The sequence below is a fragment of the Mustela lutreola genome, chromosome 11 (assembly GCF_030435805.1).
Source record: "Mustela lutreola isolate mMusLut2 chromosome 11, mMusLut2.pri, whole genome shotgun sequence".
Lineage (NCBI taxonomy): Eukaryota > Metazoa > Chordata > Mammalia > Carnivora > Mustelidae > Mustela > Mustela lutreola.
In genome coordinates this window covers 88,400,253-88,413,937 of record NC_081300.1, presented here as the reverse complement: position 1 = coordinate 88,413,937, position 13,685 = coordinate 88,400,253, and the positions used below count along the sequence as shown (strand labels likewise).

The following is a 13,685-nucleotide window of genomic DNA, read 5'->3' as shown; positions in this document are numbered from 1 at the left end:
ACCCCTGAGCTATACCCCCCAGCTCTTTATAGATTTTGGATACTAGCCCCTTATCTGATGTCATTTGCAAATATCTTCTCCCATTCAGTAGGCTCCCTTTTAGTTTTGTTGATTGTTTCATTCACTCTGCAGAAGTTTTTATCTTGATGGAGCCCAAGAGTTCATTTTTGTTTTTGTTTCCCTTGCCTCTGGCAACATGTCTAGTAAGAAGTTGCTATAGCCGAGGTCAAAGAGGTTCTGTCTGTGTTCTCCTCTAGGATTTTGATGGTTTCTGGTCTCACAGTTAGGTCTTTCATCCATTTTGAAATTATTTTTGTGTGTGGTAGAAGACAGTGGTCCGGTTTCTTTGGCATGTTGTCCAGTTTTCACAACACCATTTGTTGAAGAGACTGTCTTTTTTTCCACTGGAGAGTCTCGCCTGCCTTCTTGAAAATTAGCGGACCATACAGTTGTGGGTCCACTTCTGGATTCTTTATTCTGGTCCATTGATCTGTGTGTCTATTCTTGTGCCAGTACCATGCTGTCTTGATGACTACAGCTTTGTAACAGAGTTTGAAATCTGGAATTGTAATGTCTCCAGTTTTTTCTTTTTCAGGACTTCTTTGGTTATTTGGGGTCTTTTGTGGTCCCATACACATTTTAGGATTGTTTGTTCTAGCTCTTTGAAGAATGCTGATATTCTTTTGATAGGGATTGCATTAAATGTGTAGATAGCTTTAGGTAATACAGTCATTTTTTTTTTTTTTTAAAGATTTTATTCATTTAACAGAGAGACACAGCTAGAGAGAGAACACAAGCAGGGGAAGTGGGAGAGGGAGAAGCAGGCTTCCTGCTGAACAGGGAGCCGAATGTGGGGCTTGATTCCCAGACTCTGGGATCTGAGCTGAAGGCAGACACTTAACAGACTGAGCCACCTGGGTGCCCCTGGGTAATATAAACATTTTAACAATGTTTGTTCTAATCCATGAGCATGCAATGCTTTTACATTTCTTTGTATCCTCTTCAATTTCTTTCACAAGTGTTCTCTAATTTTCAGAGTATAGATCTTTTACCTCTTTAGTTAGGATTTTTCCTAGGTATCTTACTGTTTGGCAAAACTGCAAATGGGATTAATGCCTTGATTTCTTTCTCTGGCGCTTCATTACTGGTGTAAAGAGATGCAACAGATTTTTGCACATTGATTTTATAACTTGAAACTTTGCTTAATTCATGAATTAGTTCTAGCAATTTTTTGGTGGAGTCTTTCAGGTTTTCTACATAGACCACCATGTCATTTGCAAATAGTGAAAGTTTGACTTCTTCCTTGCTGATTTGGATGCCTTTTATTTCTTTTTGTTGTCGGACTGTAGAGGCTAAGACTTCTAGCACTATGAGAGTGAGAGTGGTGAGAGTGGACATGCCTGTCTTATTCCTGCTATAGGGGAAAGCCTCTGTTTTTCCCCACTGAGCGTGATATTAGCTATGGGTCTTCCATATATGGTCTTTATGATGTTGAGGTATGTTCCATCTACCCCCTAATTTGTTGAAGGTTTTTATTAAGAAAGGATGCTGTATTTTGTCAAATGCTTTTTTTGCATCAATGTGATGATTTCTGAGATATATCCGTGATGGTACATGCAGATTTGGTGATATAGTATTCTGTAATTCATTTATCCATTCCTCCTTGGATAAGAATTCTGGTTGTTTCAACCTTCTCTAGCTTCGACACAAGGTTGCATTCTTGTACACACATCCGGTGTACATCCATAAATATTTATTTAAGGAACACACTGAGAAGTGAAGTTGTGGGTCACTGAGACTACTCAGCCACTTTACTAGATGTTGTCGGTTTACAATCTGAAGTTGTTACACCAATTTTACATTTCTACCAGTAGTGAATGAGTTCATGTTTCCTTTGTAGTTTCCCAACATCTATTTATTATCCTCAGACTTAAGAACTTTTGCCAGTCTGATAAATGTGAAAAGGTTTTTTGTTTGTTCTGTTTTTTAAAGTGGCTCCATGCCCAGCAAGGAACCCAAAACAGGGCTTGAACTCATGACACTGAGATCAAGACCTGAGCTGAGATCAAGAGTTGTGTGGTTAACCCACTGAGCCACCCAAAGTGCCCCGGTGAGATGAGGTTTGAATTTGCATTTCCCTTATTACCACCAAGACTGAGTATCTTTGAATGTTTGGTGTCCATTTAGGTTTTTTTTTTTTCCCAATAAACTTGCTGATCCTATTATTTGCCCATTTTTCTACTGGCTGTTTGTCTTTTTATTTTTGATAAAGAAATGTGGTAAATTATAAGGAATCTTTAAAAATTCTGGCCCAAATGAAACAAGATGGGATCGGGAGGGCGACAAACTGTAAGAGACTCTTAATCTCACAAAACAAACTGAGGGTTGCTGGGGGGATGGGGGTGTGGAGAGGGTGGTTGGGTTATGGACATTGGGGAGGGTATTTGCTATATGGTAAGTGCTGTGAAGTGTGTAAACCTGGCAATTCACAGACATTTACCCTTGGGGCTAATAATACATTATATGTTAATAAAAAATATAAAGATTACAAAAAAAATTCTGTGCCAATACTCTGTTAGTTAGATATGTTGAAACTACTTTCTATGAGTCCCTGGCTTATATTTCAATTATTGTACTTTACACAGCTTTATATTTTAAAGTACTAAAAGTTATCATATTTGTTAACATTTTCAAAACATTTTTAGAAAAATGCTTCCCATACCCATAAAGGTATATACTCCTATAGTAATAATAGTAATAATAATTATATTTATATAGTGTTTATTACATAGCATGCCATATTTTAAGTATTTCATATCTCTATATTAATGTCTATCTATATGAGTATAGTTGACATAGGATCTTACATTAGTTTCAGGAGTACAACACAGTGATTCAGCAACCCTAAACATTATGCTATGCTCACTGCAAGGGTAGCTACTATCTCTCACCATGCAAAGCTATTACAATACCCTATGCCTGTGACTTTTATTCCTGCAACTCAGTCATTCCATAACTGAAAGCCTCTATCTCCCACACCCTTTGATCCATTTTGTTCATCCCCCAGCAATCACCCGTTTGTTCATTGTGTTTATGGGTCTGAGTCTACTATTTGTTTATTTATTTATTTGTTTTTTAGATTCCACATGTAAGTGAAATCATACCGTGTTTGTTTTTCTCTGTCTCACTAATTTCAGGTAGCATAATACGCTTTAGGTCCATCCATGTTGTTACAAATGGTAAGATTTCATTCTTTTTTAAGGCAGAGTAGTATTTCTGTGTGTGTGTGTGTGTGTGTGTGTGTGTGCGCGCGTACCACATCTTTATCCGTTCACTTTTGGTGGGGATGTAAATTGGTACAGCCACTGTGAAAAACAGTATGGAGATTCCTCAAAAAATTAAAAATAGAAAAAGACCATATGATCCAATAATTCCACTCCCAGGTATTTACCCAAAGAAAATGAAAACATTAATTCAAAAAGATACATGTACTCCCATGTTTACTGCAGCATTATTTACAATAGCAAAGATATGGAAGCAGCCCAAGTATCTATCAATAAATATTTTACATCTATATATAATTCATTAATCTTCATAATAATACTATCTACTTTGTAGCATTGTTATCTCTATTTTGCAGATGAGGAAACTGAGTCAGAAGAGAGCTTCTCCTAAAAATTTTAAAGTTATTTTTTACTTTTGGGTATTTAACCAATCTGGGATTTTTTTTTTTTTAGATTTTATTTATTTATTTGACAGACAGAGATCACAAATAGGCAGAGAAGCAGGCAGAGAAAGAGGAGGAAGCAGGCTCCCTGTTGAGCAGAGAGCCTGATGTGGGGCTCGATCCCAGGACCTTGGTATCATGAGCGGAGCCGAAGGCAGAGGCTTTAACCTACTGAGCCACCCAGGTGCCCCTGGGATTTTATTTTTGTGTATGGCATAAACTAGGAACTAATTATAGTTTTTCTCATACAATTAACAAATTGTCTTATATTATTTATCAAATGGGCCATCTTTTCCCACTGATTTATAATGCTTTTCCTGTCTTATACCACACTCTGACTTATTCTATTTCTAGGTTTTATAGTCTATGCTATTGGATATTAGTCTTTCCCTTCTTCAGTACTGTATTGATTTAATTATGATGGTATGGATTTTGGTATAGTGATTTTTCTGTCTAAATTCTACTTTTTCAAAATTATCTGGATTAGTTTCCCCCTCTGACTTTTAAGACTATCTTGTAAAGTTGTATTTAGTATTGTTGGAAGTGCATCATATGTCCTTTTTAAAGTATGCAAATATTTCTTCTGAGTCTCCCCCACCATAATCAGTGTGAATAAGTTAGATTAATTTCCTTTGCAGTGAAAGAGAGAATAAAACAATATTAAAATGTTAAAAAAAAGAGGGGCGCTTGAGTGGCTCAGTTGGTTAAGCATCTGCTTTGGGCTCAGGTCATGATCCTGGGGTCCTGGGATGGAGCCCCAAATTGGGCTCCTTCTACCCCTCTCCCTGCTCATGCGTGTGCTCTTTCACTCAAATAAATAAATAAAATCTTTTTTTTTTTAAAAAGATTTTATTTATTTATTTGTCAGAGAGAGCGAGCGAGCACAGGCAGACAGAGTGGCAGGCAGAGTCAGAGGGAGAAGCAGGCTCCCTGCGGAGAAAGAGCCTAATGCGGGACTCGATCCCAGGACGCTGGGATCATGACCTGAGCTGAAGGCAGCTGCTCAACCAACTGAGCCACCCAGGCGTCCCATAAATAAAATCTTAAAAAAAAAAAAAGACTAGAAAAGAAATCTACTACCTCAATATCCTTTAACAGAGGACCGGTGAAATAAATTTCGGTATATCCATAGTACTAGAGGAGTAAATGATGCCAGTTAAAAAAAACAAAAACAAACTGAAAAAGAGGCCTAAGTGACTAATATAAAATAGATTTCCACGATGTTGTTAAGTGAAAGAGCAATATATAGAATCACTTATATATACAGATACAGAATCACTTAACTTGGGCGAGAAAAGGAATGTAATACATGTATATTCGTATTTGTTTGTGTATTTGTAAAGAAGCTCTGGAAGGACATATATGAAATTAGTAACAGTGGTACCCTGTATGTACTGGCAGGGGTGGGAAAGGAAATGGGTAACTAGGGCCAGAGGTCTGAGTTATTTTGCTGCATGTCTTTTTCTATTTTTTGATTTATAAACCACAAGTATTACTTATTTTTAAAAATTAAATATTAAATATTTTAAAGCTTCTTCCTAAACTCAATTTTTGAAAAAGTATTATCTCGTTAAGGTTAAAAAAAGAGTAGACAAGTCTTTATCTTCATCATATGTTTCTTTGTTCAAGAAAGGGGTCAGTGAAGCAACTGGAAATGCAATACAAAGTATCGCAAGTTGTCTTTACAAGCCAAGCATTTTAGGCAAAAGAAAACTACAGTCTGAGAAACAAGCTGGGGCTCAGAAATTCTTAAAGGATCAGTTTGGATTCCAGAGTAGAGGAAATTAACCCAAAAAACCAGATGAAGAAACTTAAAAAAAAATTAAAAAATAAATGTATTTATATAAATTGTAAATAAAAATCTAGATAAAGGCAGTGTTGGAGCCAGCTCTCAGTGGCTCTGGAAGGTCAACTGTCCATCCCTTTCTCCAGCTTCACAGTAATCCTATCCACCCCACTACCTGAGAATCACTGGTTAAATCTGCCAGTATAGCTCTGGATAAAGGTGACTTTAGGATACATTAAAGTTCAAAATACACAACCAGAGAATCAAGAATCTGTGGTATGTTAGACAATTTTATGTGAATGCAACAATGTTTGGGGAACAACTTTAAAGCAGCGGGCATCTTCTAACAAGAAGTTTCATGTGAGGTTGCTCTGTAAATGGGTCAAATACAGTTTTTACAGTCAGATCTTGGATAAGCCAGCTATTTTTCAGATTTCCCTTACACACGTCGAAATTAAATTACTACTGGGAAGTTATCATTCATGATATGGAGAATGGATGTTTTTCAAATATTAATGCTTATTATTATATATTTCCACATTTGTCATTTGCTGTATCTGCTCTTTTAAAGCAGCTCTTTAAATTAATAACATGAAAATGTAGTAAAGATAAAGTAATCTTCTGATGTTATACAATAGCATAGAAAAAAATCGAATAAATTCATACTGCCTGGCCCACATGTAGCAGTGACCCATTAAATAAAAGCAGGATGAACGAATTAACAATCATAGTCAGAAGTGATTCTCAAAAGTATAATAAAACGACTCTTTTACTCACCCAATTCAATACAGGTGATTCCAAGTGACCAAATATCAACTTTCCCATCATACTGTCCTTCATCCATAGCCAAGATCACCTCTGGAGCCATCCTGCCAAACGTAATGTACAAAACTTGAGTTGCAAATTAAAAACAAAATTCATTTAATGAAGTGATTTGGTGAAATAGCTGTTTGAGCACAGTCTGAAATTTTGTCTGATAAAGATGTTATTTCCTTAACACAAGTCATTTGGAAAAACAATGTTCAAAATATAAACATTACACTCAAGGATTTATATGAAATAACACATTATTTTCAATAAATCCTGGTTCCACCATTATCTAACAGTTTTACCATGGCTAAATTACTTAACCTCTCTGTATATCAGTTTTTCCATCTGCAATGTGGAGAGAATTCTAGTACCTATCTCAGAGATTTGTAAAGAATTCATACGTATGAAATATTTAAATAACTATAGACAACATGAAAAATACTTATGAACTATTTAAAACAATATAATCAGATATTTCAAAGGTATTACAACTTAAAAAATAAACAAACGTGCTATGGTGATGGATATTGTTTGTCCAGAATGGATTTCCATAGGAGGGCAGGGCTTTTATCAGTTTCATTTTTTTTTCCCTATTACTATATATAAGTGACTACTTAGTAAATGCTATTTGATGATCATGGAAAGAGAGGAAATTCAAATAGTAGCTGATTTTTTTAGTAGATAAGTAATTATCCAGGGATATAAGTCATTATCCAAGGTACAATGCAATTCCAGTTTATCTATGAAAAAGAGGAAAAGCATCTTCAATAGATGGGGTGAAATTTTCAGTCAGAGTGACAAACCAAGAAAAGTCTCAGAAAAGAACTCAGTAACAACAATAAAGAAACCGGATTTCTTTCATTGAAAGGTAGTATTTTTGTTTGTTGACAAGAGAAGTTTAAAGAAACTGCCTTGTCCTTGCGTAGAGATTAGGCCTTAAGAGAAAGTTTCAAAAGAAACTTCAAATGAAATCTAAAGCCTGAGCTTGGTCAGTGAGTTGATAATCCTGCTCAGTTTACACACAGTGACATCAACCTTATTTGAACAATTTAAAGTCACTGGAAATTTTATACTAAGTCAGAGTGTTTCTTTTTTTGCCAGTGAGTTTTCTCTCCTTTAATGGAAACCTCATTTGAGGCACATGGTGAGACACTGTCAAAAAAACAAAACAAACAAAAGCAATGCTTTGAGGCCAATTTGTTCATGTATGCGTATTTTAAAATTCTAATTTTTAAGTTCTACATACCAGTAAGGAGTGCCCACAAAGGAGTTGGCAGGAGAAGCCATCGAGGCAGATCCAAAATCAGCTAGTTTCACCTGACCTGGCTCTGTTAGAAGAATATTTCCTGCTTTAATATCCCTATAGAAAAAAATAAGAGGGTTAGAAAATTACTTTTCAACTTTGATTATGGAATAGGTCAGAGCATGCAATTAATAAGACAAAAAGTTTATTAAAAACAAAACAAAACAAAACAAAAAAACCTTGCCCAAACAGCCAGAGAGGGATTTAGTAATTACCGAATGTTGTAAGGGGGGCCCAGATTCCTGGGTGTACTTACAGGTAGGTCAAAGTAATTACTAAAAGGTAGAGCTTTCTTTAGAGGGAAGGAATGCAATGAGAAAAAAAGGCAGACAGACGCGGGACAAGGAAACCTATTCAGTTGCTACACTTAAAAAAGCATATTCTCAGATGCCAAATCCAGTCATCAACAGTATCTCTTATGTTGGGAAAACTGGTGCCATTTGTCACTGCCTTTTTTTTTTCCTTTTCCAAATTACCTAAAATTTTGGATACTAAACAAACCTTCCATAACTGTATTCTCTACCTACCCAATAAACCTACCTCAACTACACACATACCTTTTCTTTCTTGCCTGTGACCCTTTCTCTCTGCCTTAATTGTAACTGCAACTCTAAGGCATTTGAGGGTACATGTTACATAGAAGGTGTTATTTTAAAAATAACACTGAACAGTAAAAAGAAGACCCTGAAAGATCAAAACAAACAAGGATTAGGGATTAGGAAATTGCATTTCTATTGTATTACTACAAAGAAACGCAAGTGGTTACTACTAAAGCTATTAGATATTTTATGCAGCAGAAAGTTTTCAAAATATTATTTTAAAATATTCATTGTTGAGGATGGTAATTCAGAATGAGAAGATGTGGATGTATTCTTGATTCTCTTCAAAAAAAGCATGAGGTGTAATGAGGACTAGGAACCAAGACTTATAAAATGATGGGCCGTGGAAGGACAAAGCAGAGAGAATGAGGAAAACTTGAGCTGAAAATGAGAAGGTTCAAATGTTTCCAAAGCAATGTCTCCAAAAACCTTCTCTTCAAAATCCAGTTTCTTTACTCAAGATGACATTAGGCATTGGCAGAGAGGACTAAAACACCATTTATTTATTTATCTAACAACAGAAAAATATCTCTTCTCTATTACCTTCAATTAGAACACTGGCTTGTCAAATCAAAATAATAAATCTGAGATGTGGTATTTATTTTTAAATAGTGAGCACAATTTAAAAACTTTGTTTTTCAACTTTTATACACTAAGGGAGATAAAACATAATACAGAATATGAAACATTAATGTGCAGATTTTGTTAACAAAGGCACAAAAAAATGAACCATGGCTTTAAACAGGAACCAGCAAAATCATATATAAACAAGCAGGCATTTGGTAATGACATTTTGGTACCCCAAAACTGCACTATAAATTTTTTTTTTTGTTAAACCCATAGCATTATGGTTAAATCCATTTTATAAGCATTTATTACATATGGTTAGGCTCATTCTTTGTCTTTACAAATATGCCAAATACATGGCAGGAATTTTGGTCTGCCTATTTTGAGGAAGTTCTGCATTTCCTGTACCAGTAACTGATAAAGGCTATTCCAGGGTGATTAAAACATAAGCAAAAGGGGAACCTATGAGGTAATAGTTTCATTTCTTCCTAGTAAATGTCAAAGTTTTCTTTTGTTTTTGAGCCATCTGAGATCTTTTATATCTACCCCATATTCCACTACTGCCGCCATCATTCATTAAAGTAATCGTACTAGAAGTTCTTTATTGAGAGAAGGAAAGATTAGGAACAACATCTTTATTTAAAAGAAGTTAGTGGTAGGAAGTAGACTGGAGGGAGGACAGTGCAGTTGTGGTAAAGAAAATAAAAGGCAGAGGAAAGGCCTGGATTAGGAGTTAGGAAATCTGAGCTTCAATCTTTATTATGTAAAACCTATGAAATTATGGGCAATTATTTAAATCTTTCAGAGTCCCAGTTTCTTCATCTGCCAAGATAAATACAAGAATATCTTCCTAAATATCTATGTGGACTATTGAAATGCACAATATTTTAACGTGATGAAACAGCACAATTTTATAGAAGATTGAGTTGTTATTTACAACGGGAAAAGGAGATGAAATTCAGCTAGGAAAGAAATACATGCAAGAAAGGCTAATTTTCTTTTCTTCTTGGCATTGTATCAAAAGGCTGCTGGGCCCTTCCTCAAATTCTCCTGCAACATCCTGCTTGGAGGATAGTTACCTAGAGGACAGAGGCGATGCAAGTCTTTGTGTACATCTGGGACAGACCAAGAGACAGAAGCTAAATTCTGACAACTTTACTTCTTACATCCAGCAGCAGCAGCAGTCTCTTTGCTTCCTATAAATCCACAGGAACCCTAAAAAGTGGAGCATGCACTAATTTTCAAGATTCCTTGGATAGTCCTATAACTGACATTTAACTGGTCTCCAATCTTACCTATGAATCATTGCATGAGAATGCAGGTAGGCCAGCCCCTGCAAGGCACCGTGAGTAATGGCAGCAATTTCCACTTCCTGAAGTGGTTTTTTGTGAACTGAAGAAGGAAAAGAAAAATTCAGAAGTAATAATCAGTTGCATTCTTCTTAATATCTTATACAGTTATACCAAACTGAATTACATACTCTCATATGACACTTTGGGAACACATTCACCATATTTCCTATAGAATTGCAATAAATAATCAGGCAACAAGAAACTCAAGTACAAAAACAAACAAACAAACTCCTTAAAACAAAATAAAACAAAGCCTGATATTCACTGTCATGAATTGTTAATTGACTTGTCAGTAGCAAGTCAAAGCCACCACTGATTCCAATGGGCCAGGCCCAAATTTACCAGTCCTTTCTGACATTTTAAATGCCTAGAATGTTTTAGATTGTATTATTCTCCTCTCCACAGAGCATCTATAATTACCTCTTCTAACTACAGGTTTTCATTATTTGTGAAAGCAGCTAATAAGCAATTTCTATTCAGAGATCAAGGATGATATAAAAAAGTTTTTTTAAATGTAAATTTTTAACCCAGTCTCTGATTATAATAGCATTTGCGGAAGAGAACTGGGTCAGTCAAGATATCTGAAAGAGTTAAATATCAATATAATTTGATACCATCTACCTTTCATAAATACATATGAATTTGACGTTTTTTGGCTATATACACTACATCACATGAGCCGAACATTTTAGCAAGTACCTGCCCTGGATGGGCTATGCGCTGAACAGCAGGAGGGCTGTCAGTCATTCCTGAGACACTTTCAGCCACCACAGAGATAAAGTTTGCACAGCCCATCCACACAATCCTTAGGTCTGAGTCAGCATCCATTTGCTTTGCCCAATGGCAAATATAGGGCATTTAGGAGGAAATACTATTCTGGTCAAGACAGAACAGAAAGGAAGGGATAGTGGTTTTATTCTTACCTTCTAACAAATCAGAGGCTGAGCCTAAGCAATATTCCATCACCAACTGTAATAGAATAAATAATAACCAGAATAATTTTTTAAAAAGAAGATTCCACTTATTTATTTAACAGAGAGAGAGAGAGATCTCAAGTAGGCAGAGAGGCAGGCAGGGAGAGAGGGGGAGAAAGCAGGCTCCCTGCTAAGCAGAGAGCCTGATGTTGGGCTTGATCCCAGGACCCTGGAATCATGACTTGAGCTGAAGGCAGAGGTTTAACCCACTGAGCCACTCAGGCGCCCCAATAACCAGAATAATTACAGTTAATAAGAAACTGCTAAAACCAACCAAGTAACCAAGGAACTAAGAATAAACTAAGATAAATTTTTATCTTAAAAAATTTCTAGAACAATATTATTAAAATACTATTGGTATTTACTGAGTTTGCAATTTTGGGACTCTTTTCAAAAACAAAAAGGAGAAAACTCTTTTACTCTCATCTTAGATTTTTTTTTTTTTAGGTGTCCCAGACTACTGATTTATAGACAAGGTTAGAACCATGAGTGCTCAATGACCAATCTCTACACACACACACATACTCTCTCTCTCTCTCCATACTATTTTCTTATTCTAAAAAACATATTCTAAAACCATATGTTCCTTTTAAAATACAAATTTCCTAACGTCACCTACACATAACCACAATTAATATATTAGCTCTTTTCACTTAAAATAATTGATGCAAAAACATGTGTTTATGAATTATATACTTTATTTGTGAATTATGTACTCTATTACTGGAATAATTTAGAAGAATATGAGATATAAAATTATATAATACATACATGTGATATATATTATAATCATATATTATTATAGCATACAATAATCATACATTATATAAGATTAATATATAGTATCATATTCTTCTATATCATTCTAGGATTGCGAGGTATAAAGTACATATTATATATCATATATTGTTATTATTTTTAAAAGATTTTTATTTATTTGTCAGAGAGAGAACATGCACAAGCAAGGGGAGTGAAAGGCAGAAGAAGCACAGAACTCAATCCCAGGACCCTGCGATCATGACCTGAGCCAAAGGCAGCCTCTTAACCAACTGAGCCACCCAGGCGTCTCATATACCATATATTATTTTGTATAACAGAGTTATATGTTTACATCTAAACTGTTAAATTTGTTATATATTTATATGTGTAATTAAATATATAACTATGTATGTTAAAATCCTTCCATTATCAGAATAATTTAAAACTTAAGAAACGTAACTTTAAAGTTTTGAAATTTTATAGTTTTCTGCTTGACATTAAAATAAACAGATTTGCGGGGCACCTGGGTGGCTCAGCGGGTTAAAGCCGCTGCCTTCAGCTCAGGTCATGATCCCAGGGGCCTGGGATCGAGCCCCGCATCGGGCTCTCTGCTTGGCGGGGAGCCTGCTTCCCTTTCTCTCTCTCTGCCTGCCTCTCTGCCTACTTGTGATCTCTATCAAATACATAAATAAAATCTTAAAAAAAAAAAAAAGTTTTAAAAAAAATAAACAGATTTGAAAACATTAATTTATTTTCTTATTAATAGAAGTATAATTGACATATAATATTATGTTGATTTCAGGTACACTTCATGGTGATTCAACAATTACCCATTATGAAATGCTCAGGACTCTAAATGTAGTTACCATTTGTCACCATATGAAGTTATTACAATATTACTGACTATATCCCTACACTGTACTTTTCATCTTCGTTATTTTATAACTACAGGTTTGCACCTCTTAATCCTCTTTACCTATTTCACCCATTCCCCCACCCCTGTCCCATCTGGCAACTAACAGTTTGTTCTCTGTGTTCATGAGTCTGTTCCTGTTTTTTGGTTTGTTCGTTTGTTTTTTTTGGATTCCACATGTAAGTGAAATCATATGGTATTTATTTTCTATGTCCAATTTATTTCACTTAGCATAATACCCTTTAGGTTAATTCATGTTGTCACGAATGACAAGAGTTCATTCTTTTTTATGGCTAAGTAGTATTAGATTGTATATGTACATCACATCTTTATCTATTTGTCTATCAATATCACTGAGGTTGCTTCCATTCCTTGACTATTTCAAATATGCTGCAATAAACACAGGGCTACATATATCTTTTCAAATGTGCATTTTTGTTTTCTTTGGGAAAATACCAAGCAGTGGAATTACTAAGAATGTATGGTATTTCTATTCTTAATTTTTTGAGGAAACGCCATACAGTGTCTGTACCAATTTACATTCCCACCAACAATGCACAAGAATTCCTGTTTCTCCACATCTTTGCCAACGCTTTTATCTTTTTTTAAAAAAGATTTTATTTATTTATTTGACAGACAGAGAGATCACAAGTAGGCAGAGAGGCAGGCAGAGAGAGAGAGGAGGAAGCAGGCTCCCCACTAAGCAGAGAGCCTGATGCGGGGCTCGATACCAGGACCCTGAGATCATGACCTGAGCCAAAGAAGGCAGAGGCTTAACCCACTGAGCCACCCAAGTACCCCAAGTCAAATTAGTCTTATGGCTGTTTGTATGCATGTCTCTAGCAGTTTAGTTCCTATGATCTCCTTCTACTGAGTCTATCAGATCTGTTGTGGA

General features: G+C 35.4%; 1 protein-coding gene across 2 annotated transcripts in view; it reads right to left on the bottom strand.

The window, feature by feature from the left end:
* TAOK3 (TAO kinase 3) overlaps positions 1 to 13,685 on the bottom strand; it is a 183,053-nt gene that overhangs the window by 63,408 nt on the left and 105,960 nt on the right. For both annotated transcript variants that reach the window (XM_059140871.1, XM_059140872.1), the window contains exons 6-9: positions 11,068 to 11,113; positions 10,088 to 10,184; positions 7,570 to 7,683; positions 6,291 to 6,382 (exon numbers count right to left, since the gene is read on the bottom strand). In XM_059140871.1, the coding sequence (XP_058996854.1) occupies positions 6,291 to 6,382; positions 7,570 to 7,683; positions 10,088 to 10,184; positions 11,068 to 11,113 (349 nt within the window). The remainder of the gene's footprint in view (positions 1 to 6,290; positions 6,383 to 7,569; positions 7,684 to 10,087; positions 10,185 to 11,067; positions 11,114 to 13,685) is intronic.